We start from the raw sequence: 24,129 nt of genomic DNA, 5'->3' as shown, positions 1-24,129 counted from the left end.
GAGCCATGACATGCGGGGGCTTCCGAGCAACGCCGGGCACGATACTACGCCACGCAAGCCGGTACTGTTCCATGACTAGGTACGGCTGTCTTTGGCAGAGTGATGGTCACGTGACATCAGCTATCGTTGTGCAGTGACTTCCACAGCTTAAGACATCTTAGATGCCCTCCTCTCCTCCCACCTCTTGCATAAGGAGTGTCTATTCTATGCATAGTTGCTGTATTAACATAAGCTGTTACTGTTAATGTAAGTAAGAGAGCGTAAGTAGAAGAAGCGCAATTAACTAGAGGAGAAAGCATGCTACTTGCATGTCTGCAACACTAAATACTACACCAGGAGACGATGCAGAGCAGTGCCATGACTAGGTACGCCTGTCTCTGGCAGAGTGGTGGGCACGTGACATCAGCCGTCGTTGCACCGTGGCTTCCCCAGCTCGAGATATCTCGGACGCCCTCGTCTCCTCCTGCCTCTTGCATAAAGAGCGTCTAGTCCATGCATAACCGCTGTGTTGACACAAGCTGTCATTGTGGATGTGAGTGAGGAAGCGCGAGTAGAAGCGCAGTCGACCAGGGGAGAGAGCATGCTGCTCGCATGCCTGCAACACTGAATACTAGGCCGGGAGACGATGCAGAGCGGCGAATAGAAGAGTGTGAATTCGATCTCGGCGTGGAGTAATCTATGTATCGGTGATGTGGAGAGGAGAGCGGGGTGTACATGAACGTAAGGTATAGATGAGTATAGGTAGCCCCAACTCAGCAGGGGAATGGGGGGGGGGGGGGGGGGGGGGGTACAGTGCAGTGCGCGCCCTGATCTCTCCACGCATCAGCAACCCAACACCAACGCCGTGGAGCGCACTACCCCCCGCCATCCCACCAGCTCACCGCCTTCCTCTCGCTCCACCCCTCGACCCAAAACGCGCCGCCCCTCCATACCCCGATTCACCGCTTCAGCGTCTTCTGCTTCTCGGCCTCGACCTTGACCTCCTTGACCAACAGGCCCTTGCGCCTACGCACGCGGTCCACATAGCGCTTGGCGACGTTCTCGCGATCGGCGAGCTCGCCCAGATCCTCGAGCTCGTCTTCGGTGAAGGGGACCCAGAAGGGGTCTTCGTCGAGCATTTCGAAGCCGGCGAAGCGCAGCTGGGGGCTTGCGCTGCCGGAGGAGCGCTTGCGGATTTCGTCGGAGAAGCCGAAGGACTCGGCGACGGGGAGCAGCGCGCTGATGGTGAAGGTCTGGTTTCCGGTTGTCGAGGCCGCGGACGTGGACATGGTCTCGGACAGGATCTGGCCGCGGCGGCGCGTGAGCACGGCGTAGACGCGGCCCAGGACGTCGGTCGAGGCCTGGATCTCGCAGCTGTACATGGCAAGCAGCATGCGCGGCGACCAGTCGAGCATGCCGTTGTGAATGCCCGAGCGCACGGCTTTGATGACTTCGCCGGTTAGGCGGTGGTGGTCGGTTTCGGACGCGGTTTCTTCGAGCGTGACTTCTTGGAGGAAGACAGCGAGGCCTTGGACGGGCTCGGCGCAGCAAGGGCCTTGGGCGGTGGCGAGCTGGAAGGCATAGGCTATGGTGGAGGCGAAGGAGCGGGCGTTGGAGGTGCGGTCGGACGTGTCGTCGTCTGCAGTTTCTGTAAGACTGTGGATGGTTAGTGTTGAAGATCATGGCTCAGAGAGTACTTACGCTTTGCTGCATATGCCAGCGCTGTCGATCAAGATATTAGGCCCTCTGTTCCGCGGACCGAATGTCGTGATCTTATCAATGACATCGTCCGTCCAGATATCCTTCTCTTTCTTGGCTTCAGCAAAAGCTGCCTTCAGCTGTGTTTTGAACTCCGCAGGGCTGAGTGTGTGTCCACTCTCGCGCAGCTCGGCCTCTTGCATACCGTCCTGTTCGGCTCCCTCGATCTCAGCAGCCACCTGTTCATCAGATTGCCTGGTCTCGCGAGCCTTCAGTTCAGAGGTCAGCCTCTTGATGGATCCAGAGTTCTTGCTCAGGAACTCGGTGACACTTGGTGGCAGCGGGCGGACCTGCAGGCGGACAGAGACTTGTTTGTTGGCTGTCGCACTGACAACCACGCCGCGTCCTAGCTCTGGGTTCTTCGGAGGGTTCATCTCGGCTGCCGCAACAGTGGACTCTCGGTAAGGAACGATCGGCTCACCAGCTTGGATCTTACACTTGGCAAAGCGCTCCTCGAGATCCTTGAGGCATCGCTCGAGATGCAGTTCACCGGCTGTCAAGATGACATGCTCTCCACTGGGCAACTGCTCGTACTCAGCACAAGGGTCAGACTGGACTAACAGCTTCAAGCCGTTGATCATCTTATCAAGGTCGTAGGGGTTTTCAGGCTCCAACGCTACGCGAACGATAGGTTCAGAGCCCATAGTCACACCAGCGAGGTTGAGGGACCCTGGAAGCTGCGAGCAGAGTGTTCCAGACTTCAGCATGTGGCCTTCAAGACCCCCGATACCGAAGACGACTCCAGCAGGTACGGAATCTAATGCCTCCAGCCCACGGCCCATCATAAGATAGAGCGCAGTGATCTTGACTTTCTTTGGCTCAGGCGCGGCATGTGGGTGTTCTGGTGAGAACTTGGGGCCCAGTACGTACACCTCGTCACCCACGCTAAGCGTGCCAGAGTAGATACGGGCAAAGCCAATGAGATGCTCAGCCTTTTCCTCATCCGGTGCTGTCTCAGTGTTTTCTTCAGTCTCCCCAATAGCGGTCGCACTCTGTGCGTCTGTGACGCTGCTGATATCTGAGCCCTCGCCGTTAGCAGTAGCCTGTTGTCTAGCAAGCTCTGCTCGCTTCTTGCGCCCTAGGTCTCGTGCCTCCTCTGCACTCAATGCGCCAGCCCTTCGCTTGTTCTGTGGCAGCTCGCTTTCCGGGACAGAGAACATCTTGCTGACGTAAGCGACAACAGGGGCTCCTTCAGACTTGTCAGATGCCGTGATTGCGTTTCGGACTTCTGGTGCGACGTGATCAGCGCCAACTGATGTATCGATCAAATCCGGCATCCTCTCTGCCTGAGCCTTGGTGGGCGAAGGGAGGTACTCGGTGACGGAGACCAGCAAGGCGGTCGACAACGGCAGCCAGGAGGCAAAAAGAGCGGTCAGAACGGCACGCGGGTCGCGCGAGCGCAGGACGTGCGGTGGGAGGTTGAGGTTGAGAGACTTTGTAATCTTTTCGACCATGGCGGGATCTCTGATGTGCAGCAAATAAGTATATTGGCTAGAGTACGTACAAAACAAGCAGAAAGAATGAAGATTGAGGAAAGGAAATCCACGCACCCCTTCCCGTTGTTACCTCCCGTAGAAGCTTCGTAGATGGCCCATATGTTCTCCAGCACCAGCTGGACAAACATAGGCTTCAAATGGCGGCCTTTGAGATGCTTGGAGCTGAGTACGCGCTTCGTCTTCGGGTCTAGGAAGTAGTCGCCCCATAGTACCTTTTCAAGCACCGAGCGCTTGATGCCGAGCTTGCGCTCGTAGAGGCTGGCGAACTGCTTTACTGTGAATGCCCAGCCGTCGATGGCGCTGGCGAAGATGACATTGTTCTTCTCAGGCGCGAAGTAGATGTCTTCATCATCTTTCTCCTCGTACTCGGCAGGAGTGCTTGTGGTGTCTACGCTGTCACCGTTTTCTGATACTGTGGACGATGTGGTGTTAGTCTTCTCGGCAGCTGCGGCAGTGAGCCTCTCCTCCATCTTCTCGCGCCACCGGAGGTCGTCCTCCATGCGCTCGCCCTGGTAGAAGCTGCCCATGACGGCGTTTACCTGTTCTACGAGCTTGTTTAGATGTGTGTGTGCGTCAGCGGGGGTCATCTTCCATTCTGTGATTAGCCTGTCCATCTTGTTGATCACGAGCAAAGGCTTCAGCTTCTCTATCCACGTCTGGCGCAGGACGGTGACCGTCTGGCTGCACACGCCCTCTACGGCGTCGACGAGCACGATGGCGCCGTCGCACAGACGGGAGGCGGTGGAGACCTCGTAACTGAAGTCAATGTGGCCGGGCGAGTCGATCAGGTTGATCAGAAACTCCTTCTTCTCAGGCGTTGCGTCGGGGGCCGAGCGGCGCAGCAGCGAGAAGTACAGCGAGATGGCCGACGACTCCATGGTGATGCCGCGCAGCTGCTCATCGGGGCGCGAGTCGAGGTACCTGATCTTGCCGGCCAGCTTGGGCGAGATGATGCCGTTGGTGGCGATGAGGGCGTCGGTGAGCGACGTCTTGCCATGGTCGACGTGGGCGAGGATGCAGATCTGGAGGGGTCAGTATATAGAGAGGACAGTGGTGGCGCGGCGGCGTGGCTGACGTTGCGGACGCCCTCTGCCTGCTGCTGCAGGGTGACGAGCTGGTCGGCGGGGATGGTGGGCATGGCGGGCGGTGCGCCGGGGTGCGCGGTGTGGGCGGTGAATGGGCCGGAAGCAGAGGCGCGCGTGAGCGTGAGCGTGTTTCGGCGGGCCTGGACGCGGCGGTGGTGTGAGATTGCAGGGCGCGGTTGTCGCAGGTGCGGGCGTGTCAAACAGTCTCGTTGGGTTTGGAGTCGAGTGCGAAAGTCCGAGCGCCCCACCTCGCGCAGACGTCACAGCCAAACGGTGCAGCGCCGCTCCACCGCCGCCAGACGGCCGACTCGCGGCTCCCATAGGCCCGGCTGCGAGCATCGCCGCCAGACGGCCAGCACGCAGACCTCACCACTCCAGGCCGCGCATTAAGCGTGCCGCAGATAGAGCGTCCCCGCTGCGGCCGGCGTGCAGCGCGCCCATGCATTGCCCCTGTCGCGCGCCTCGACGATCTGCATCACTTCCATCATAGCAGCCGAAATATAATCTCGCCCAACAACACCCGCGCAGACCCTCGCGCACCTGCGACCAGACCTCGCCCGCCGAACCACACTTCGCGCCAGACGCGCCCACCCTCGACCACACTTGCACCCCTCGCGCTAGCACCGCCGCTGGATGTAGCTGCATTAAAGCCACCGCAGCCATGGCCGAAGGCGCGCAGCACACGCCTGCCAGACCGATCCCCATCGCCCGCGCCCCTGCGCCCATGAGTGCCAGCACGCCTGCGCCCACGAAGCTCACCACGCCCATGAGTGTCACCACGCCCATGAAGCTCAGCATGCCCATGCCCACCACCCCCGCCCAGCCGCGCCTCTCTACCATCCAGACCCAGGCCCAGACCGCCAACATCATGTCGCCCGTCAACCAGAACGGCTGCTTCGAGTTCGACCGCATCATCAAGGCCGGCTCTGTGCTGAAGCGCACACGCAAGACTAGGGTACGCCGCCCCCAGTCCAATATATGCTTCGCTAACCCGCGCAGCAATGGAAGCCCATCTACATCGTCCTGCGCCCCAACTGCCTGTCGCTGTACAAGGACAAGGCCGAGACCAAGCTGCGCCACCAGATCAACCTGTCCGAGATCACTGCCGTGGCGCGCCAGAAGGACTCCAAGAAGAAGATGGACCACGTCTTCGGCATCTTCTCGCCCGCTCGCAACTACCACCTCGGCGCCACCACCGACCGCGACGCCCAGGACTGGGTTGACCTCATCCGTGCAGAGGCCCGCATCGACGAGGAGGAGGGCGAGTTGATCTTGCTCAGTCCCACCGGCACCAAGACCTTCACCGGCTTCGACCGCTCGCCCCGCGCCCACTCCCACACCCTCTCCTCGTCCTCTGAGGCCGAGCCAGCGCCCCCCAGCTCTCTGTCGCCCGGCTCTGTGCCCTCTACTTCTCTGCCCTCCAGCTCTCTGCCGTCCAATTCTCTACCCTCCACCTCGCTCCCCGTCGGCTCGCCCCCGGCTAGCGCCGTGTCACGCGACACCCAGCCGGTGCCCATGCGCAGCGCGCGCCGGCCCTCGCAGGCCCTCAACTACTCTGGCAACGAGCACGGCTCCGTCTCCGACTTCGACTTCTCCGACTCTGCAGCCCCTGCGTCCTCGACCTCGCTCCCTTATTCCAAATCAAACACGCGCAATCCAGTCCCACGCAACCGCAATGTCAGCCAGACCTCGAATTTGAACAGCCCTCCTTCCACCTCCGAGTCTGACCCCGACCGTGTCGTCTTCCACGGGTGGCTGTACGTGCTCAAGTCAAAGGGTGGTGTGCGCCAGTGGAAGAAGGTTTGGGTTGTCCTCCGTCCGAGGTGTCTCGCCTTCTACAAGAACGCCGAAGAGTACTCCGCCCATCTGATCATCCCATTCGAGAGCATCATCGATGCCGTGGACATCGACGGCGTCAGCAAGAGCAAGCAGTACTGCATGCAGGTCATTTCCGAGGAGAAGAACTTCCGTTTCTGCGCGAAGAGCGAGAACGAACTGGCGAAATGGCTGGGCTCGTTCAAGAGCCTGCTTGTGAGGAGGAGAGAGGGCGAAGGCAAGCGGACTGCACAGAGCCAGGCACCACCACCCGTCCTGACAACAACCGCGGCCACGCCCACACTACCCCAAACGCCTGTCCTCCAGCAGAAGCGCGTCTCGATAGCAGAGTCCACCACAACAATCCCAACAATGCAGCCCATGGCCATCAAATGACCCCGGTCGTGCGGTACCTCGCTGCCAAAGCCGGATCTCGGCCGAACCGCGTCTGTACATACCCTGTATTCTCCGTCTCCTTTGTCACCTTAACACCCGCGCCCCGCGCCCTTTCCTTCCTCGTCTCACTGGTCACCCACGAGTCATGACTATCTGGCCTGGCGCCCCCTTGACGGGCGGGCTCCTTAGCATCCCTTGTTGGATAGCTGCATTTACTTCACTTTGTCTTGTTGCCGGCTGATATGCGCTTGTATAGTAGCTGTTTGTAGTACTTTTGTAATCTTGCCCGCGCTGGCGCCGGCGCGGGCTGTGAGAGTGTGGTGGGGCGAGTTTGTACCCATCGCAGAATGTGACAGGATTCTTCATCGACGCCTGAGTTTTCTGTTCCGTCATGGCTAACTTGTGTCTTGATAGGTGCACTCTCTCTATTAACTTTGATATTTCTGCCAACTCAGCACGCTTCTAGCTCAGTCTGTCCAGGTGTAGTGACGGGCTTGGCTGACTTCTGTTTTGTGACAGCTGCGGCAGTTGCTCTTTCCCCATCACCTTCGTATCCCCCCAACCGTCCCGAGCATACTTCTCACTGTCTCACTGTCTCACTGTCTCACTGTATCTGCGACGTTCAAAGCTGCGTTTCGGTCTACTTCATTTCGGCGTTCCACTTTCACTCTCACTTGTGAGACCCCGCACAACCTTGATATAACATTTCCCGACAGACAGACCCCGTCACAACCCATACGCTTTTCCTCCTCAACAATCGAACCATGTGGAATATTTCACGTGCTAACTTTCTCAGTCAAGCTTGCTTCACACTGTTGCAGAGCTGGACCACCACACCCACGTCCCGCGCACCAAGAATGTTGCTCCCGTTGACCTGCGCCTTTTATCGCGAATCGCTCCCTGCACCTGCCGACACTGGGATCGCCTTTGCGCTCCTGTTTCGGTTCGCCGCCGCGCTGCCTGCTTTCATTTACCAATGCCCGACTAATACCGAAGTCAATGCCTTCTATGCCAACGATGTCACGGCATTCAGCCAGCAGCTCGCCACCCTATTCCAGTTCACAGCGAAGCCTCCCATATTCGTGCTTTATGAGCTCAGCAACCTTGTCGTCGAGACACTTGGCGAGCGCTTCCCCTTCCTGGATGATGAAAGCGCGCAAACAGAACGACTATTACTACTAACCCGCAACTTACCAAACAACGCGAAACTGGAGCTCCTACAACAAGACACATGGCAGACCACACTAATATGCCTAAACATCCTAATCGACACCCACCTGCCACTCTTCCGTGCCCGCTGGTCAGACGCAGCCTTCAACTCGTTCGCGACCAGCTTCTCACACACCCTGACATGCAGCGCCACCCTCACGCCCCCGCTCCTCCCCACCCCCGACCTCAATCCCCTCGATTGCATGGACTACTTTCTCTTCGACGTGGCCCCCACCGCCACCGGCCGCGCCGCCCCCACCGCCTCCACCCTCGACTACGACTCGGACTCCTCTGACGACTCGGACATCTTCCTCCCCACCGGCCCCCGCATCCCGCTCTCCGCTTTCTGCCTCCCCATCCCCGCTCACTCCCCCCTCATGGCCGACGCGTGCGCCATCTGCGCCGCGCCCGTGGCCACGCTGCCGCCCGGCGACGAGGCCGCGGTCACCGCCTGCGGCCACGCTTTCCACGCTGAGTGTCTGGCGTCGTGGGTCAATGACGCGGCGGCCGCGAACTCAAATACGTGTCCGGCGTGTCGTGCGGTGATGTGCAAGGCTAGGGAAAGGGTGCTGGTGCATCGGTTTGAGGAGGCGGACGAGCGGGAGATAGAGTTGTTGCGGTATGTGAGGGAGGCGCAGGGATGGGAGCTGGGGGTTGGGAGAAGTCGTTAAATGGGGGGAGTTGTTGAATGGGGTCTAGTGCAAGCACTTCTCTTCATACAGCGTCAGCAAGACACACGCAGACCTTGGTGAACGATGGTGCATACACAACACCTAGAGCTAGCACAGTGTCACGCACATCACCAACACACCAGATTTGCTAACACGAGTCGCACTTGTGTCGCCATTGTTCACTTACGTCCGTTATGGACGCGGTGAATATATTCTACTAGCGGTCTACACCTCTGATACCAGCTTCTTCTCTTAACAGCTCTTACCCCATGTTCTTCGCAACAGCCAGACGTTGTCTTGAGAAGACCTCCGTGATGCACAAGGTTGGCTTTAGATGATGATTCACGCTCACGCGATTACGTGACAGCAGACCCTGCCGCAGCGTCAGGAAGCGCATTATCGGTTTCGCAACAACATACCGTATACGCGTTACCTGGCTTCACCAGTCCCGCAATTTTACAAAACGGATATATCGGCACCCGGCGCCCAGCAGGCTGCATTATCTCAAGCGCAACTGAGAACCACGAAATTTTCGCCGTGCCCTCAAACAATTTCGCTCCACGGAGTAAGTACAACAAAACCTCCCTTCTCGTCTCCCTGTATCAGACCAAAGAAACTCGACTCCCTATGATGGTGTTGTACTTCCACATGCCCTGCACCGCACCGCGAGTCTTATAGACCTGCTCCTTCTTCCCTTCTCCATTCCCACCCGTGGTATCCTCGACGCCCTGCTTCTCTAGATCCTCCACATGCTCGACCCTCCAGGATACGCTCATGCTGCGCAGTTCCGGTCTTGGGATTGACTCTAGCATCATGTGGTAGGGCTGGAAGACCAAGCAGCTCCCGCTGGTGTCCCCGTCGACGTCGAAGATGGCTCGGCGCTCGGCGAGCGCTTTGCTGCGGCCCTCGGGTTCGGTGTTGAGGACGGTGCACAGTGAGGCTAGCAAGTCGCCTTGCTTTAGCACAACGGAGGCCACGTCTGTGTCGCCTTTGGCTTCGGGCTCGTCGGAGGTGTTTTGCGTAAATGACAGGAGATTGCTTAACAGCCAGTGCGTGAGGAGGGTCGACTGATGCCGCCCCGCGTCGAGTGCGTGGTCGCTTTTGCCTCGCGTCTGGGCCCGGGCTTCTATCGAGGCGGCGTCGGCTTGTTGCGGCGTGTTCGCAATATGGCCCACCCAGAAGCCGCCTTTGCTCATGACGCGATCTATGATCCAGCACTGATGGAACCTGTTGTCGTCACTCCGATCGAGTGTAAACATGCCCCCTCTGTTTTCAATACTCAGTCCAGGGGGCAGTTGCAGCACAGTCTCGATTCCTCGTTCGGGCGAGTGTGCTTGCCACCGAGGATTTGATGTCGAGTTCAGGATTGCATCGGCGACCTGGATTTCATCCTGCAAGATCAAGTCCTGTATGATCTCAAACAAGAGATGAGTGGTCCCCAGTCGAACCGTCTCGTGTGGGGTCTTGGCCAGGTTCCTATTCATAGAAGCCCAGGAACTGCCATACTTGTTCCTGAGGTGCTGCATGTCAATATATTGATCCATGTTCCAGATCATTCCGACTAGAGACAGGCCCGAGCTTGACAGACTCATCGTGGAGCCAACACCGAGGGACGCATAGTTTCCATGAGGATTCCAGGATTCGGTGTAGATGTACTTCAACTGCGAGCAGACATCCGTACTCCACGAAAAGTCGGCTTTCTCGGATTCTTCGTTTCCAGGTGAAATTCTAGCTGTAAGTCTGGTCAAAGTGCGATCAAAGATATCTATTCCGAATACTTTACCGAGACCTTTGCCTGCCGGGAAACGGTAGACCTCGGGTGTGATCAATGAAAAGTCTCCATTCGCGAGGCTCAGTGCTATCATGCAGAGACCAAGGCTCTCCTGTGTCTCTTCCATCTTCGCGGTATTCAGCCTGACAGTATACCCACACATGTTGGCGACAATCGCCAGTTTATCGGCCACACATTGGAGATCCCGCAACCTCAGGTAGGTCAGCGCGACGGCTGCATTACACGTCCGTTTCAACCTCGACGTGTTTAGCCTAATCGTCATTGATGCTACACGGCGCGGTTCCTGTGGATGGAAGAGAACGATTCGCTCCAACGTATGCTTGAGCTCAGAAGAGGAAGCATGTGGAACATGCGTGGTGGTTTTCGGGTTGTCTAAGGCGGCAATCTGGCGATTGAGAACAGCGCTGACAGAGCTGAAGCACGATCTTATGCATGAGACTATCACGTCCAAACGAATAGCAATCTCCGAAAGAGACATTTCGTGGCAGACGAGAGTCCAGCTTCTTACATCGACGTTGCGTGAGCGTGGAAAAAGTAAGGTCATGTTACCGCTCGAAACAAAGGCTTCCTACAAGACAAACTATTAGCAGCGGTGACAATCTTATGACCTGACTAGACATGATCACCTGAAGTACCCATGCACGGGTGTTCCACTTGTCGTTGGCAATCAGTGAGACGGCCTCGGTCAGATCCACGAGGTTGAGGCCTCGACGACCATCGAGTCTCGGACGTCCACGCCGTGTGCTCAGGGTATGCGCATGGTTGGCCTCATACGCCAGAAGTAGAGCATTGAGATGTTTTTGTTCGAGGTTTGTGTGCAGTAACGCGATAGAGGTGTGAGCCTCAAGGTATACTAGATCCATTGCCTGAACAGCTAACTCCTTCTCTGAGGGCTTATCCTGCTCTATACACTCCTTGAGGCCATGTAAGTCAAGATTCTGGAGAAAAGACTGGCAAAGCATACCTGGTCGATCCATATCATCCGAAAGCCGTTTTGTCTTGCGAAATCGACAGCTCGATCGATGGTTGCGCTACTAGCACGCATATTGCGGAGCCGGCCATCTTCTTCAATGACCGTGTAGGGTGCTTTTGGAGATCCTCCAAACTCAGTACCTTCTGCTGCCCAACAGTACGACAGAGCAACAAAATGTCGGCATTGAGTCCAAGCCTTTGGGTCAATTCGACGGATTTTGAAGGAGGTGATAGTACCATTGTTGGGGAAAAGAGGAATGTGGCTACAGTGGGCGCAGGTGAGTTCGCAGATATGTACGCACGGATTTGTGTATGCTTTGAGAGCCTTGTCGCGTTCTTCATTGTTGTGTGTCCCTTGGAAATGCGACGTGCACCGGTGGCCAGAAGGAACTGGAGTTCGAAGCTCACACTTTTGACACTGTCCAGTGATGGAAGCGGGGATTGATCGTGTTCCTTCAGATGTTTCATCGGGTTTGTCGGAAGGAATGAATCCTTTTTCATCACAGAAACCGCCGGAATCATCAAAGGTGAGGAAACGAAGATCATGGCTCCAGCGCTCCGCGTGCGCGCGTACAACCTGATGCTTCAGAATCTCATCGATCTCATGCGACAGGTTGATACGAGATGCTTTGATCCCATTGTCCAGTTTTTTGGTATCATCTAACATGATATTCAGGATGGTCGCTGCGAGACGACTCTTCGCTGGGCCGTGTACGCGTGTTCGGTACTTCGTGTCTGGATGGGTTGCGGGACTGAGGTGCAGCCAGTTTCACATGGAATATTCAGCGCTCGAGAACCGGTGAAGATACTGACTGACTTGGCAGATTAGAGGGACCATGTCTGCCTACAGTGTCGTGCGCGTCCTTCCATGTAGGTCGGATGATGTAACTTACCATTGCAGATGGAGTTCGGATAGCCACGAATAGCACTCGTTCATTTGTGCACAATATTACACTGCATATTACCGGTGAGATGATCGGAGTTGTTTTGCTGTTCTTGGGGTCAGCATTGTATCGTAGTGAGTTGCGACTATTGACCAATAGCACAAATGGGCTTAGATCCTACGAGCATGGCCTAAGAATGCTGGTACTGCAATTGGTTCCCCCTCGAGGTGGCACAGCCGAGATGATGTGGCACCTGTGCCCTTCAACAGTCACCGGATGTAAATGATTCTGGATAAGGCATCAATCCACATTTCGAAAATGCGGCCAAGAGTTAGGTACACGTCATGTTAGTAAGATCCTTAAAGAAGATAGAAAGACTAGAGCGGGTCCTGGCTCCATGGTATCTGTAAACTTTCGCAATGACTTCTCGCTGTGTAAGGCCGGTGCCCCCGGATTTCCCCCCTATGACAGGTTGTGTATATCGTTCAGCAGACATAACACCTTCTTACAGAACAACGAATGAATCTGATGACGATGCTGAGCCAGAGGAGGAAGGAGTAAATGTCGAACCTGGAATGCTGGTGGAAAGCAAGGATCTTTATCGCTCTGACCCGCGTGCTGAATGGGCTGTGTGGGCACCCGATGATATTGGAATCGATTCAAAGGAGACGAAAGCTTCAGCCAAGTTCGCACTGATCGTAAAGCGCGAAAAAATACAGGAAGATGATGGCTCGTCAGCACTCAAGGTCCACTCCGTTCAGGTACAAAGCCCTCTCATCAAAGACTCGTTAGGCCCTGTTTTTGCGGGCTACCCAGGAATCAAGACCAGTCTCAAGAGGCTCAGGTTTGCTGCACCGTTTCGAGAGTTCTTTTACAGATGGACGGAATTCGTACAAGCCTCAAGAGACTCACGACAAGATGAAACAAAAGCCGCACACTTCAAACTTCTGTTTGACATTATCTCTACCGAAATCCAGCCTCAAATCGAAGAAGTCAAAGACCTGGTGGCAAATGAAGTCATCAATTTCACTTACCTCTGGGCAATATTCGAACCTGATATGGAAGTATACTCCCTTGTTGATGGACAGCATCGACTTTACCGCATGAAAAGTGCGACTTACGTCGACACACCTAGCGGCAAAAAACTCTTCCAATTGAGTTGTCAGTTTGTCGATACAGATGGCATCGACTTCGGATACAATTCTACGACTCTCTCAATTCGCGAGTTCGCCGATGTCGTTTCTATTGTGAATCTGACTATTGTTCCCGCACATATCAAACCAGGCATCGACTCTATCCGCACCCAACTCACGCAGCGGGGAAAGAGATTCGAAAATTTGAAGGGCTGCCATTACAAGGCCTACTCTGGAGACCAAATTCTAGCTAACCCTTCTCCGTACATCTCACAGAAAGTGAATGTAAGTCTTCTTCGATATACAACCCGACTTTGTACTAACATAACCTCAAGCTCCGCAACGGTCGTATCATGATCGACAATGCTATGTATGATCGGTACAACAAAGGAAATGAGAAATCTCTTCAACCACTGAACAGCCCGAACTCTGCAAGACCAAACGGGTCTTCGGGAATTGGCTTTGACGTCTTTGATGCATTTGATCTTAGCTATCAATACGCCCCACCTGTCTACAATGCCATGAGACAGAGTATGCAGCGAGCCAAGCACCAAGAGGCTCAGATGCAATTTCAAGCTAAACGTAAGTCCTATATATAAAGCAGACCTCAACTCAACTAATCTCGGAAAGATGATTCGGGAACCAGTCTTGCTGAAGAACACTATGCGTTCTGCACATCGATGGTTCGCGGCTTCTGTTTGACATCAAAGAAATGGGGTAGGTTGCCTGTCTAACAACCGTTGATCCACATTCACTGACACAGCTCGGTAATTAGTATCAGTCTACGTTGACAAAGTTGCTGAAATCTCATGGAACGAGGAGGCATTCGAGCGTCTGGTACTTCCTCATGACAACAAACGCTTGATCAAAGCATTTGTCCAAACGCAACTGAATTCGGAAGATGCATTTGACGATGTCATGAGTGGAAAAGGTCAGTGCCGGCATTCTGTTTACCCTTCATGTCTTTAGCTCACCACCGATCAGGCCAGGGTATCATCATGCTGCTCAGCGGCGAACCTGGAACAGGTAAAACCCTCACTGCCGAGTCAGGTAAGTCATGTCCACACTCTTTACAAAAGCCGTATCTTGACAACTGCCCTAGTTGCTGAAGTGATGCGCAGCCCCCTATACTCAATAGGTGCAGGTGAACTCGGCGAGACTGCTGATGAAGTCGAGAACAATCTGCGTCGAGTCCTCGAGGTATCCACAAAATGGGGCGCTGTGCTCCTCCTCGATGAGTGCGATGTCTTCCTCGAACGGCGCTCAGCCAAGTCCATTCAGCGCAACAAATTAGTCTCTGTCTTTCTGCGCCTGCTGGAGTACTACCAAGGCGTCATGTTCTTGACGACGAACCGCATGGAAGCACATGATCCAGCGTTCGAGTCTCGCATTCATCTCACGATCCAGTTCCCGAAACTGAGTTTCGACTCGAGGCTGCATATCTGGAAGACATTTGTGCGACCGAAACAGTCAGAGTCAAAGTACGCAAGCAACATTGACGACGAAGAGTTGGAACACCTTGCGAAGTTGGATTTGAATGGTCGTCAGATCAAGAATGTGGTGAAGACGGCGAGACTCTTAGCTGCAAGTGAGAAAACATCCTTGGAGATGGATCACATTGACGCAGTGTTGATGGTCAAATAGTAGCTCATGAACAGGCCTGCAGTACTAACGTGATTGTCGAGCATGGCCCCATTTTTTGGTTGGCTGGATACATGTCAGCGAACACTGTACATCATATCTTTCACAATGCAACAGAGTACTACACGACCTTTTGTTTTTTGATCCTTAGCGAGTCCGGGTAGTCACAACGTCCCATCCTCGATTTCCGTCTCGATTATTATTCGTCATACTTAAGTAGTAACCCGTTAATGTTGGAGAATATACAGTAAATCTCGAAGCATGTTGCCAAAGTCCTGTATGAAGAATGGTTTATGCTTCACAGGTGACGGGAGTCTTTTAATTAGAAAAAGCCAACACAATATTTACAAGTTCTTAAGTCACTCCACACCAAACCCAATCTTTGCGTTTCCTGGCCTGGTCACCGGTATGCAGACTTTCCATTCCCTTCCTTCTGTCTTCCCACATACGACCGTAGCCGTGCTGCTCAACCGACTCGATCTCAGTGGTGGTGATGCAATATCCTGAATGCTCACTCGTCTACTCCGAGGCCATGGTGATAGCGGTGCTTGTGTTCCGTCACGAGAAAAGGAGATGTTTCGGCTGAACTCGCGGATGCGAGCTGGTGTTGTCGTGGCCACGAGAGATGTCAGGAACGGGAGGTTGGCGAAGACGATGAGAAGTGTAATTTCGTAGATGTAGTAGAAGAGGTACTTTTGCGACATCGACGCCATGATGATGTAGATTCGTCCAAGTGTGCCAAGAATGAGGGTCGAGATACCAGTGACCATAAGAATGGTAAGCAGAAGACGCCGTGGAGTAGGAATGAACGGGATTGGGATAATGAGCACGAGGATAGTCGTCAAGGTGCTTAATACCAAGGATACAATAGCATAGTTGTGGTAGGTCGACTCGTCCAATTGTGTTGGACGGCACCAAGATAGCAACAAAGCCTGTGTTGTGATAAAAAATAGGGCGCACATTGTCGAGACGACTTGAATATAGCGTCTTCGAGCGGTGCTAAATACTACTGGACTTCTCGGGTCAGTAATGCCCGAAGCAAAGTAGAGCTGAAACTTACAAGATCCGCCAGTACAACACTAAGAGACACACTTTGACCAGCCATGTCATCGTGATGTGCAGCACTTCGAGGACAAATCGGTATGTTCTCTGCTTCTCTAATTGTGCTTCGCTCACGGAAACTGTCAGAATAACAGAAGCTGTCAAAGGCAGTAGGAGAAAGATCATAACCCAGTCATCAGCCTGAAGGTGTCTAAATGACTTGAGCATGATGCGTCGGAACATCAATCTTGCAAAGATGATCGAGACTGACAGCGCAAAGAGCGCCCATGATTGAGCCGGAAGGAAGTCCATATCGAGGGTGAGTAGTGATAGGGAGGGGGACAAAATAGTAATACAACGATCAAGAAGCGAACATGATAACGAATAGTGCAGACTAAGATGTGGAGTGCAAGTGAAAAGCAACGACGGGTAGTTATTGCGTTCGCCAACTGTTCCAACATGTGCTGTGTCACCCTAGTATATCAACATGGCTTCCCCATGTCTTAGACAAGCCAGAGCACCGCCCACGCTGTCGATCTTGCATATCTACGCGGGATGGCACCCTTTTGGGCCGAAGAGGGAGGCCTCATCTGCAAGACGTCGCGAGGAAGCGTCACGCTGCATCCGATGTCCAGGGACTGAGATCGCAAAACGAGAACATTGGTAGCAACCTGAAATCATCAACGCGTAGTTGTTGCTCACCGACACTTGGGTAGGGTGCGGACGACAAGGTGAGAAAAGAGGATCGGGCCCGGCACGCTGGAACCACAGCCTAGCGAGGCGGTCTCAGCCCCCACCAATTCACCAATCTATCATCATCACGACGGGAATGGCAGTAAAGGCCGTATCGACGTCGGGTTTAGCTCTGATTGACCCTGATTTACAGCACGGCTTCGCGCTACGACAGGGATTGACGTCTCGCTTCCCACATCAGCTCCTCCCGTCACGCCCACCCGCTGTCGCTTTCGATGGGAGGGACTTCAGGTTGATCTACACGCATGCAGCATCGACATTACTTGTCCTACGACTTAAAGACTTGAATCTTTGGGAAATGTTTGACAAACGTGGGATCGTGAGGATAACGGGTGGTCCCTGGATGACAGAGCCGCGATATGTGGAAAAAAGCAAAGTTGCCCGTACCGGCCACGCCATCAGCCGCACGTATACACACGCCTCCTTCGCCACACCACAGGAGCAGAGCTTACTCGACGACTCACATGAGAGAGACCGGCCATGAAACTTGAGAGTCTATTGAAAGATGTGGTTCGCGACCACTGTGCTGGAACAAGCTCACTCCATGATTCTCCGGCCCGGCCCCACGAGACATCGTGTTTCCCGAACCCTATCCTCAGTACCCATGAGATACCCCACGAATCACTATCGTGCCAAGCTGACACGAGCCGCTCTGCTTGATACGACTGCTCAGGACGCCCTGTCAGGTCAGTATCAGATCAGTACTCTAGATTAGGCACTACCCACTATTGCGAGCAAAAGCTGGCGCCGTGGGGAGAATCGCGAGGCGTCTGATCGGCTCACTTCAGACGCGGCAACTAATGTCGTCAAATCGTGCCATAGGACACTACAATTGTTCTCGAGCTGCAATGATCGGCACGAGCCGCTCGAGGCCAGCATTGTCCACGCACCCCTGCATCTGTGGCGAACACCGCTCGTGCTTCCAAAATCTAGATTGTATCCAGGTGTCGGTGTACGCAAAGCTTAAACGCACACTGGAAGTCCACAAGCGGAGGGCAGTCCTACGGGTTTTCCGACCCCCAGACCATATACCTGCAGCATCGAGATGCAGTGCTACTGCATCTCCGTATTGGAAGTGCTTGCTGCAGCATACGAGACCGAGCACTCGTACCCGTACCTGGTCACAAAATCTCGATTACGCGCGACCCATGTCAGCGCTTCGCAGCTATCGCTCCAGAGAAGGGAATTCAAGTCTCCCTTCGGGCTGAAGTGGCAGGGTATGGCTAGCCTGAAACATGTATGACATCTTTGGCTGCTGAGTGACCGCAAGTCGAAGGTTTATTGAACGAAGAGGGAGGTGATCAGAACGAATATTCTTTGCTCAGACATTACGAATATTTGCAAAAGCTGGGTCGAAGAGCAATCTCTAATGCCGCATTGATCGGCAGACCTGGTACGCGGAACTATTGTACCCGAAGCACTCTTCTTACCGAGCTGCTGTGACCACGCGTGGCCGAGTATCCGGTGGGACGTCGAAGCTATTGAACGCATGGCGAACCGAAGGGAGAAGTATCGGCTAGCTGGGTGGATAAGGTGGTACATCAGCGTGATGTTGAAATAAGTAAAGGCATAAATCGAGACGTTGACGGCAAGATCAAACCGGGGCTTGATTCCAAGGTCTCATGCACGGAAAAAGCAGACGACGAGAAGGATCGAAGCGGTGTGATCGTACATCATTGATGGATTGAAATGAGACATCACGGCATAAGAAAGTTTGTCGCCTTCATGTCCTCAATCTTGCACCTGATGGCACTAGATCAGAGACACAAAGGCACCACCACCCGATTTGAAGAAGGTGGATGATGGCGGGGTTTACTCTCGCTTCTATGTCCACACTGACTCAACGTGAGAAATACGTAACGGCCAGCTCTAGCTAATGTAGAAGCGGATGCAATCAAAGCCTCTCGGACCGGAGTCGTCAACGAAGCATTGATAGCCCATACCCATCTGCAATACCCGCTGCTCATGACGAGCAACAAGAGTCGCATTGAGTGGATTCCCCAGAGGCACTGTATCCCTCGAGCCGTTGTCGATGCCGAAGTCTAGATCGTGACGATCGAGACAAGCAGACATCTACCAATTGATGCACACAGGGAGGCTGCGACCTGTTCCATGACCTACTGGCCGACTGCTGTAGCGCTATCTTCCACGCCAGTGGTCTTGTCTGATACACAGACATGTGGTGATGGTAGAGTGCAGTCACCGACCGATCTTCAACAGAAGCAAGAGAGCAGTGTTGAGAGTATCGGAGAAGAGGCAGAACGGGCAGAGAGCGTCGAACAAACTGCGAACCGAGACTGTCACCTCCATCTCAAATTGGTAATGAAACCGCAAAGCATCGTCCGCAGATTCTTGTCACTAAAACGTGCCAGGGACCTTTCGGCCTGTCAGAGTCGCTCAAGAGCGAACTCAATGTCTGTTGGCTTCTTCCTTCCAGTCTGGATCCTGACGCAAAGAGCTGTTGCTTTCGCTTGGCTCCCGACCTACACAGGCTCCATGTGTAAATTTCGGGGGAACACCCCTATGTGACAAGTCCAGCGTCAACATTATCTGTTGTACGTGTCTCCCTCCTGCGTGTAGCAGTATCGAAAACACGCAACGACAAGAACAAAAGTCGGTCCCCAGCTGGTATGCTGTACGGGACTTGTAGACCAGAGAAAGGTCATTGGGCACAAAACACGTATGAACGTGACGCCACAAATTGCAAGGCCTTAGCCAAGTCATAAAGCAGACTCCTCGCCAACCACGCCAGAGTCCGCGTTGCTCGTGTGTGCCTAACTGACTGCCTTGTAGAGTTGCCTTTCACCTCGAGACCAGGGGTGCGGTTTCGTCGGTATATCGGTGTAATCTAGCATGGCTGTAGGGCGCAGCGAGTTCGCAGGGCAGCGGTGTAAAGTTGGCTCGTCGTGCTTTGTAAGAAGATAATCGGGGATCGCTGACAGCAATATTCCCACTTCTGTAATGTCTGACCTTTTCGACTGCAGAATTCAATCTCCGACCCTTGCCTACAATGACGCTCAACCTTGGCAACGAGCTGACGCTCCAGTTGTATGTGGCCGGCGATCGGTATAGGGTGCGAAGTGGGGGGCGAGTCTTGTTGATTGCAGAATTCATGACTCCGACCCTTCCCTTTAGGCTTACGCAATGTAGCCGTTGGTATTGAGTGCGAAGTGCTGGGCGAGTCGTCTGACCGCAGAATTCATGACGTCCGACCCTTCCCTTTAGGCTTACGCAATGTAGCCGTTGGTATTGAGTGCGAAGTGCTGGGCGAGTCGTCTGACCGCAGAATTCATGACGTCCGACCCTTCCCTTTGGGCTGAAGCAATGTAGCCGTTGGTATTGGGTGCGAAGTGCTAGGCAAATCGTATTCAACTGCAGAATTCATGACTCCAATCCTTCCCTTTGGGCTGAAGCAATGTAGCCGTTGGTATTGGATGCGAAGTGCTAGGCAAATCGTAGTGTGTGGTCTTTGAGACATGGAAGGCTCCTGTGAGGATACCAATGGAATTGCGAGCTTTTCGCTCGATTTGAGCCAACCCATATTTCAGGCTGCTGGCTGCGGGACGTCTCCCGACTTTGTGCAAGGAAAGGACAGTGCCTGCTTGTCGTTCACGGCAAGGAATAGAGCAAGAGCTCCTCCTGTGGCCGGACTGAAGACTTCCACGTCGCTGACTTGGATGTGCTGCTGCACTCCTCGTCCGTGGTCATACTCGATGTGGGGGAGCACCTATCTGTACCGGGGGCCAGACCGGCAGACAGTGCTATGCCCGAGGAGGACTACGCCTCAGATCCATGATCGGCATCCTGAACGCGCCGGGACGCGTCGCGGATACGTCAGGAATGGTGTAGAATGGGGGGTGGTATTGATCAAGAGTGTTCTTGGATCAATTTGGAGGGGTAGGAAATGGTAGTTTTGAAAGGTAGATAAATGTGAGGCGTCTGCATTTGTGGAAAGCAGACGGAAGAAACTTGGCGCAAATTAGAGCAAAGCTGTAGCCTCCAAGGGCATGAGCACGCCAGTCTGGTGCGGTGAGGTGTAGAGTACAAAGATCGAGGGACTCGGGCTTTATAAAGTCTTGGTGGAGACGCGTAACAGAGGAGGTTGGGCGCGTCTGAAATTTACCATAGAGTGGTGCGTGCGCTAGCAGCTGCTAGCGTACCACAAACTGTGGGGCCAGCGCGCGTGCGTCATTGAGGGCGAACATCATCGTTCACAGTTGCATGTGAAGGCGGATCTCGTTCACGGACAGTACAATGGTAAGTTCTGGACGTGCTTGACTGTCACACGGACTGTTCTTGACGTTGTTGCAGCCACCAAAGCGCCGCGCCGCTCCAGCAAAGGCCCGCCCGGCACCAAAGCGCGCCTCGAAGCTTGCCAAAGAGAATGGATTGAACGCAGATCAAGAGGCTGAGATCCGCGAAGCCTTTGGACTCTTTGCTGTACACCATCCCGAGCATGAAGACTCAAAGGAAGGTGTCTTGCGCAAAGATGATGTGCGCAGGTGCTTGATGTATGTTCAGGCCGTGAGGCGCCGAGTAGTGTACAGTACCTGACCAGCTATAGCTCACTGAATCTTGCGCCAGAGAAGTCTGAGATACCTTCAATTCTTGAAACCATCGACCCACTCAACACTGGCTTTGTTGAGTTTGAACCGTTCTTCTCGTATGCTGCCATCGCCATGCACACTAAAGAGGCTGGATCAGACGAGGATATGGAAGACGACGATGACGACTACCGGGCCGAAAGCAACGCAGAGGAAGTCAGTACAGGCTATCAGCTCTTCACTCATGGCGGTTCTGGGCCTATTACACTGGGGCATCTCCGGAGAGTAGCCAAAGAATTGAGGGAGGATGTGCCTGATGAAGTCCTGAGGGATATGATCCTTGAGGCGAATGGTGGCGTGCGAGGCCAGGGCAAGGACGTTGGCGGAGTAACGTTGGAGGAGTTTGAGAGTGTGATGAAGCGGGCTGGACTGTCCTTTGGATGATGGAGGGCTTTCGACTGCGACAACGCCTTGATTCGCTTGGGTTTTCACCATCGAACCTCCCACTCCCGCCCAAACACTTCTCACGGCGAAGTCTCGATACCAAGATGCAGGCTCATTTTCCACACAGTGCTAAGGCAGGTACTCTTGTCAGGTCCAGCTCGAGCTTTCGGCATCGTTCTCCTCTCAAAGTGTCTGAGACGTCACGATTTGGGAGAACAGCAGAAGTTGGGCTGTTGAACCAACTGAGGCGTTGTGAGGAATCTCAACCGAGCCACTAGTGAGTCTGAAAGATGGGCCACAAGAGTCTCAAAGAAAAGCAGTTATACGTAGATATATTCATGTGTAATACGAGTGCAGCTCAATCTAGTAACCTAAAATACTCTGCACCAATCACAGCCATCAGACTGCGGACATCAGCGCTGAAAGTTGTTTGCTTGGCAATTCAGGGATGCTCAACGGCGGAGGGAACACGACGCAAGTGCAACAGAAGGGTGTAACGAATTAAACACCAACCCAGTCATCTTCTCCCTTTCCCATAGGCACTGCAGTATGTCTTTCCCCTTAGTGCGCCCAATTGCACCGTAGCTTAGACTAATCTCGGAATGCAGTGCCGCTCGATGCACGCCGCCTAATCCCCCAGACCCTTTTCTTACTCCCCTAGTGGCATGTCCAGCGGCGTTGAAGCCCCCGGCCAACGACGACCCGGCATTTGGTCCTACCTCAGCTTTACAGGCCCTCGCCGCCGTGTCTCCGTGTCCCTTCCACGTAGCTACAATCCCAACAGCGATCCTCACGAGAAGCCCGACCGCCATTCGCGACACCGCCCAGCGGACTCTATGAGCGACTTCAAGGGCTCCGCGATGTTGAACCAGGGGCAGCGCATGCGGTACCTGAAGACGGGTGGCATTATCGCCTTCGTCTTGCTCGTGCTGTACTTTATTGCGCCACATGACGGTCTATCGAGAGGTGCGTGGAGAACAACACATGTGGAAGCCTAAACTAACCACCACCCATAGGAAGCGTATCTGGCGGCAACACAGCAGCGGGCGGCGCGAAAGCGACATGCACAAAGTCCTACTCGAAGGACAAGCCACTCATCCAATATGCGCTTATGATCGACGCCGGCAGCACAGGCTCTCGCATCCACGTCTACAAGTTCAACAACTGCGGCCCCAGCCCTGAGCTCGAGAGCGAGGTCTTCGAGATGACACCCAAGAAGGAGGGCGGCTCCGGTCTCTCTTCGTACGGCGACGACGCTGAGGGTGCTGCGAAGAGCTTGGACGTGCTCATGGACAAGGCGGTCGCGAGCGTTCCTCCCGAGTACCAGCGCTGCTCGCCCATCGCCGTCAAGGCTACAGCAGGTCTCCGCAAACTCGGCGAGGAGAAGAGCAACAACACACTACGCGCTGTCCGTCACCGCCTGGAGACCGCCTACCCCTTCCCTCTCGTCTCCGAGGAGAATAACGGCGTCGAGGTCATGCCTGGTGAGATGGAGGGCGTCTACGCTTGGATCACTATCAACTATCTCCTCGGCAAGATTGGCGGCCCAGACAAGACACCTACAGCCGCGGTGCTCGACCTTGGTGGCGGTTCCACCCAAATCGTCTTCAACCCTACCTTCCCCGATGTCCCCCGTGGCGGCCTCCCCAGCTCGCTCGCAGAGGGACCCCACAAGTACGCCCTCAACTTCGGCGGCCGCAACTTCGACCTCTACCAGCACTCGTACCTGGGCTACGGCCTGATGGAAGCGCGCAACAACCTGCACAGCGCCATCGTCGACGCGCTGTACCAGCAAAACAAAGACTCGGGCGCCACCGACTACCTCAAGAACCCCATCGTCAACCCCTGCATCGCGCCCGGCATGAGCCGCGAAATCGACGTCAAGCTGCCCGCGGGCCACGCCCTCGGCGCCTCGCTCACCGTCAACATGACCGGCCCCGCCACCGGCGCTCCCACCCAGTGCCGCGGCTGGGCCGAGAAGACCCTGCACAAGGACGACGAGTGCAAGCTCGCCCCCTGCGCGTTCCGCGGCGTGCACCAGCCGCCCTTCGAGCAGACGTTCGCCTCCGAGCCCGTCTACCTGCTGTCCTACTTCTACGACCGCACCCAGGACCTGGGCATGCCCGAGTCGTTTACGCTGCGCGAGCTGCACAGCCTCGCCGACCGCGTGTGCCAGGGCGAGACGGGTTGGGACGCGTTCACGCCCGTCCCCAAGGCCATTGAGGAGCTGCGCGGCCGCCCGGAGTGGTGCCTCGATCTGAACTTCCAGCTCGCGCTGCTCAGGACCGGGTACGGGATGCCGCTGGATCGCGAGGTGCGGATCGCGAAGCAGATCAACAAGAACGAGTTGGGCTGGTGTCTGGGCGCTTCGTGAGTTTCTCCCTTTTTGATGTTCTGATTGATTGCTAACACACGTATAGTCTGCCTCTGCTGGAGAAGGAGTCGGGCTGGCAGTGCAAGATCAAGGAGGTCAACTAAGCGACTTGCCTTGGTCTTCTGTCTTTCAAGGGGTCACG

At 54.8% G+C, this 24,129-nt stretch overlaps 8 protein-coding genes across 8 annotated transcripts; 5 read left to right on the top strand and 3 right to left on the bottom strand.

Annotated features, from left to right (window-relative positions):
* Positions 1-765: 765 nt before the first annotated feature.
* Positions 766-4,523, bottom strand: C7974DRAFT_385070 (elongation factor 2). Its single transcript, XM_046140917.1, has 4 exons — positions 4,309-4,523; positions 3,288-4,255; positions 1,681-3,201; positions 766-1,635 (listed from the first exon to the last, which is right to left on the bottom strand). The coding sequence occupies exons 1-4, from the start codon at positions 4,369-4,371 to the stop codon at positions 939-941; spliced, it is 3,249 nt and encodes a 1,082-aa protein (XP_046001218.1). The 5' UTR covers positions 4,372-4,523; the 3' UTR covers positions 766-938.
* A 96-nt stretch (positions 4,524-4,619) lies between these two features.
* C7974DRAFT_385068 (uncharacterized protein) lies at positions 4,620-6,898 on the top strand. The gene is made up of 2 exons (XM_046140916.1): positions 4,620-5,273; positions 5,318-6,898. The coding sequence occupies exons 1-2, from the start codon at positions 4,980-4,982 to the stop codon at positions 6,527-6,529; spliced, it is 1,506 nt and encodes a 501-aa protein (XP_046001217.1). The 5' UTR covers positions 4,620-4,979; the 3' UTR covers positions 6,530-6,898.
* Positions 6,899-7,386: 488 nt separating this feature from the next.
* Positions 7,387-8,409, top strand: C7974DRAFT_446629 (uncharacterized protein; the record flags this gene model as incomplete). Its single annotated transcript, XM_046145607.1, has 1 exon — positions 7,387-8,409. One exon carries the CDS (start codon positions 7,387-7,389, stop codon positions 8,407-8,409), a length of 1,023 nt encoding a protein of 340 aa, XP_046001216.1.
* Positions 8,410-8,786: 377 nt separating this feature from the next.
* Positions 8,787-12,172, bottom strand: C7974DRAFT_97527 (heterokaryon incompatibility protein-domain-containing protein). Its single transcript, XM_046147635.1, has 5 exons — positions 12,067-12,172; positions 11,166-11,985; positions 10,828-11,115; positions 10,193-10,769; positions 8,787-10,141 (listed from the first exon to the last, which is right to left on the bottom strand). The coding sequence occupies exons 2-5, from the start codon at positions 11,838-11,840 to the stop codon at positions 9,012-9,014; spliced, it is 2,670 nt and encodes an 889-aa protein (XP_046001215.1). The 5' UTR covers positions 11,841-11,985; positions 12,067-12,172; the 3' UTR covers positions 8,787-9,011.
* A 145-nt stretch (positions 12,173-12,317) lies between these two features.
* Positions 12,318-15,012, top strand: C7974DRAFT_97461 (P-loop containing nucleoside triphosphate hydrolase protein). The gene is made up of 6 exons (XM_046147633.1): positions 12,318-13,475; positions 13,526-13,772; positions 13,821-13,907; positions 13,966-14,121; positions 14,175-14,240; positions 14,293-15,012. The coding sequence occupies exons 1-6, from the start codon at positions 12,477-12,479 to the stop codon at positions 14,832-14,834; spliced, it is 2,097 nt and encodes a 698-aa protein (XP_046001214.1). The 5' UTR covers positions 12,318-12,476; the 3' UTR covers positions 14,835-15,012.
* Positions 15,013-16,638, bottom strand: C7974DRAFT_97482 (uncharacterized protein). Its single transcript, XM_046147634.1, has 2 exons — positions 15,892-16,638; positions 15,013-15,845 (listed from the first exon to the last, which is right to left on the bottom strand). Exons 1-2 carry the CDS (start codon positions 16,182-16,184, stop codon positions 15,191-15,193), a joined length of 948 nt encoding a protein of 315 aa, XP_046001213.1. The 5' UTR covers positions 16,185-16,638; the 3' UTR covers positions 15,013-15,190.
* A 4,241-nt stretch (positions 16,639-20,879) lies between these two features.
* C7974DRAFT_446617 (EF-hand superfamily Ca2+-modulated protein) lies at positions 20,880-22,054 on the top strand (the record flags this gene model as incomplete). Its single annotated transcript, XM_046145606.1, has 3 exons — positions 20,880-20,882; positions 20,937-21,099; positions 21,147-22,054. The coding sequence occupies 3 exons, from the start codon at positions 20,880-20,882 to the stop codon at positions 21,611-21,613; spliced, it is 633 nt and encodes a 210-aa protein (XP_046001212.1). The 3' UTR covers positions 21,614-22,054.
* A 224-nt stretch (positions 22,055-22,278) lies between these two features.
* Positions 22,279-24,091, top strand: C7974DRAFT_430732 (guanosine-diphosphatase; the record flags this gene model as incomplete). Its single annotated transcript, XM_046144723.1, has 3 exons — positions 22,279-22,579; positions 22,630-23,983; positions 24,034-24,091. The coding sequence occupies 3 exons, from the start codon at positions 22,279-22,281 to the stop codon at positions 24,089-24,091; spliced, it is 1,713 nt and encodes a 570-aa protein (XP_046001211.1).
* Positions 24,092-24,129: the final 38 nt, after the last annotated feature.

Source organism: Boeremia exigua, assembly GCF_020726555.1.
Source record: "Boeremia exigua strain MPI-SDFR-AT-0100 chromosome Unknown C7974scaffold_2, whole genome shotgun sequence".
Lineage (NCBI taxonomy): Eukaryota > Fungi > Ascomycota > Dothideomycetes > Pleosporales > Didymellaceae > Boeremia > Boeremia exigua.
This window is presented reverse-complemented; position numbering and strand designations above follow the sequence as displayed.

Excerpts from the sequence above, each read along its gene's own strand:
- C7974DRAFT_97482 (XM_046147634.1), bottom strand. The coding sequence starts at position 16,184 with ATGGACTTCCTTCCGGCTCAATCATGGGCGCTCTTTGCGCTGTCAGTC. Across the intron at positions 15,846-15,891 it reads GTGTTGTACTGGCGGATCTT|TCCAGTAGTATTTAGCACCG; the intron begins GTAAGTTTCAGC and ends TGACCCGAGAAG.
- C7974DRAFT_385068 (XM_046140916.1), top strand. The coding sequence starts at position 4,980 with ATGGCCGAAGGCGCGCAGCACACGCCTGCCAGACCGATCCCCATCGCC. Across the intron at positions 5,274-5,317 it reads AGCGCACACGCAAGACTAGG|CAATGGAAGCCCATCTACAT; the intron begins GTACGCCGCCCC and ends TAACCCGCGCAG.
- C7974DRAFT_385070 (XM_046140917.1), bottom strand. The coding sequence starts at position 4,371 with ATGCCCACCATCCCCGCCGACCAGCTCGTCACCCTGCAGCAGCAGGCA. Across the intron at positions 3,202-3,287 it reads GGAGGTAACAACGGGAAGGG|AGATCCCGCCATGGTCGAAA; the intron begins GTGCGTGGATTT and ends GCTGCACATCAG. Across the intron at positions 1,636-1,680 it reads GCTGGCATATGCAGCAAAGC|TCTTACAGAAACTGCAGACG; the intron begins GTAAGTACTCTC and ends AACCATCCACAG.
- C7974DRAFT_97461 (XM_046147633.1), top strand. The coding sequence starts at position 12,477 with ATGACTTCTCGCTGTGTAAGGCCGGTGCCCCCGGATTTCCCCCCTATG. Across the intron at positions 13,773-13,820 it reads GATGCAATTTCAAGCTAAAC|ATGATTCGGGAACCAGTCTT; the intron begins GTAAGTCCTATA and ends AATCTCGGAAAG. Across the intron at positions 14,122-14,174 it reads CGATGTCATGAGTGGAAAAG|GCCAGGGTATCATCATGCTG; the intron begins GTCAGTGCCGGC and ends ACCACCGATCAG.
- C7974DRAFT_97527 (XM_046147635.1), bottom strand. The coding sequence starts at position 11,840 with ATGTTAGATGATACCAAAAAACTGGACAATGGGATCAAAGCATCTCGT. Across the intron at positions 11,116-11,165 it reads GGATGATATGGATCGACCAG|GAGTGTATAGAGCAGGATAA; the intron begins GTATGCTTTGCC and ends CATGGCCTCAAG. Across the intron at positions 10,142-10,192 it reads CCCGGCAGGCAAAGGTCTCG|CTAGAATTTCACCTGGAAAC; the intron begins GTAAAGTATTCG and ends CCAGACTTACAG.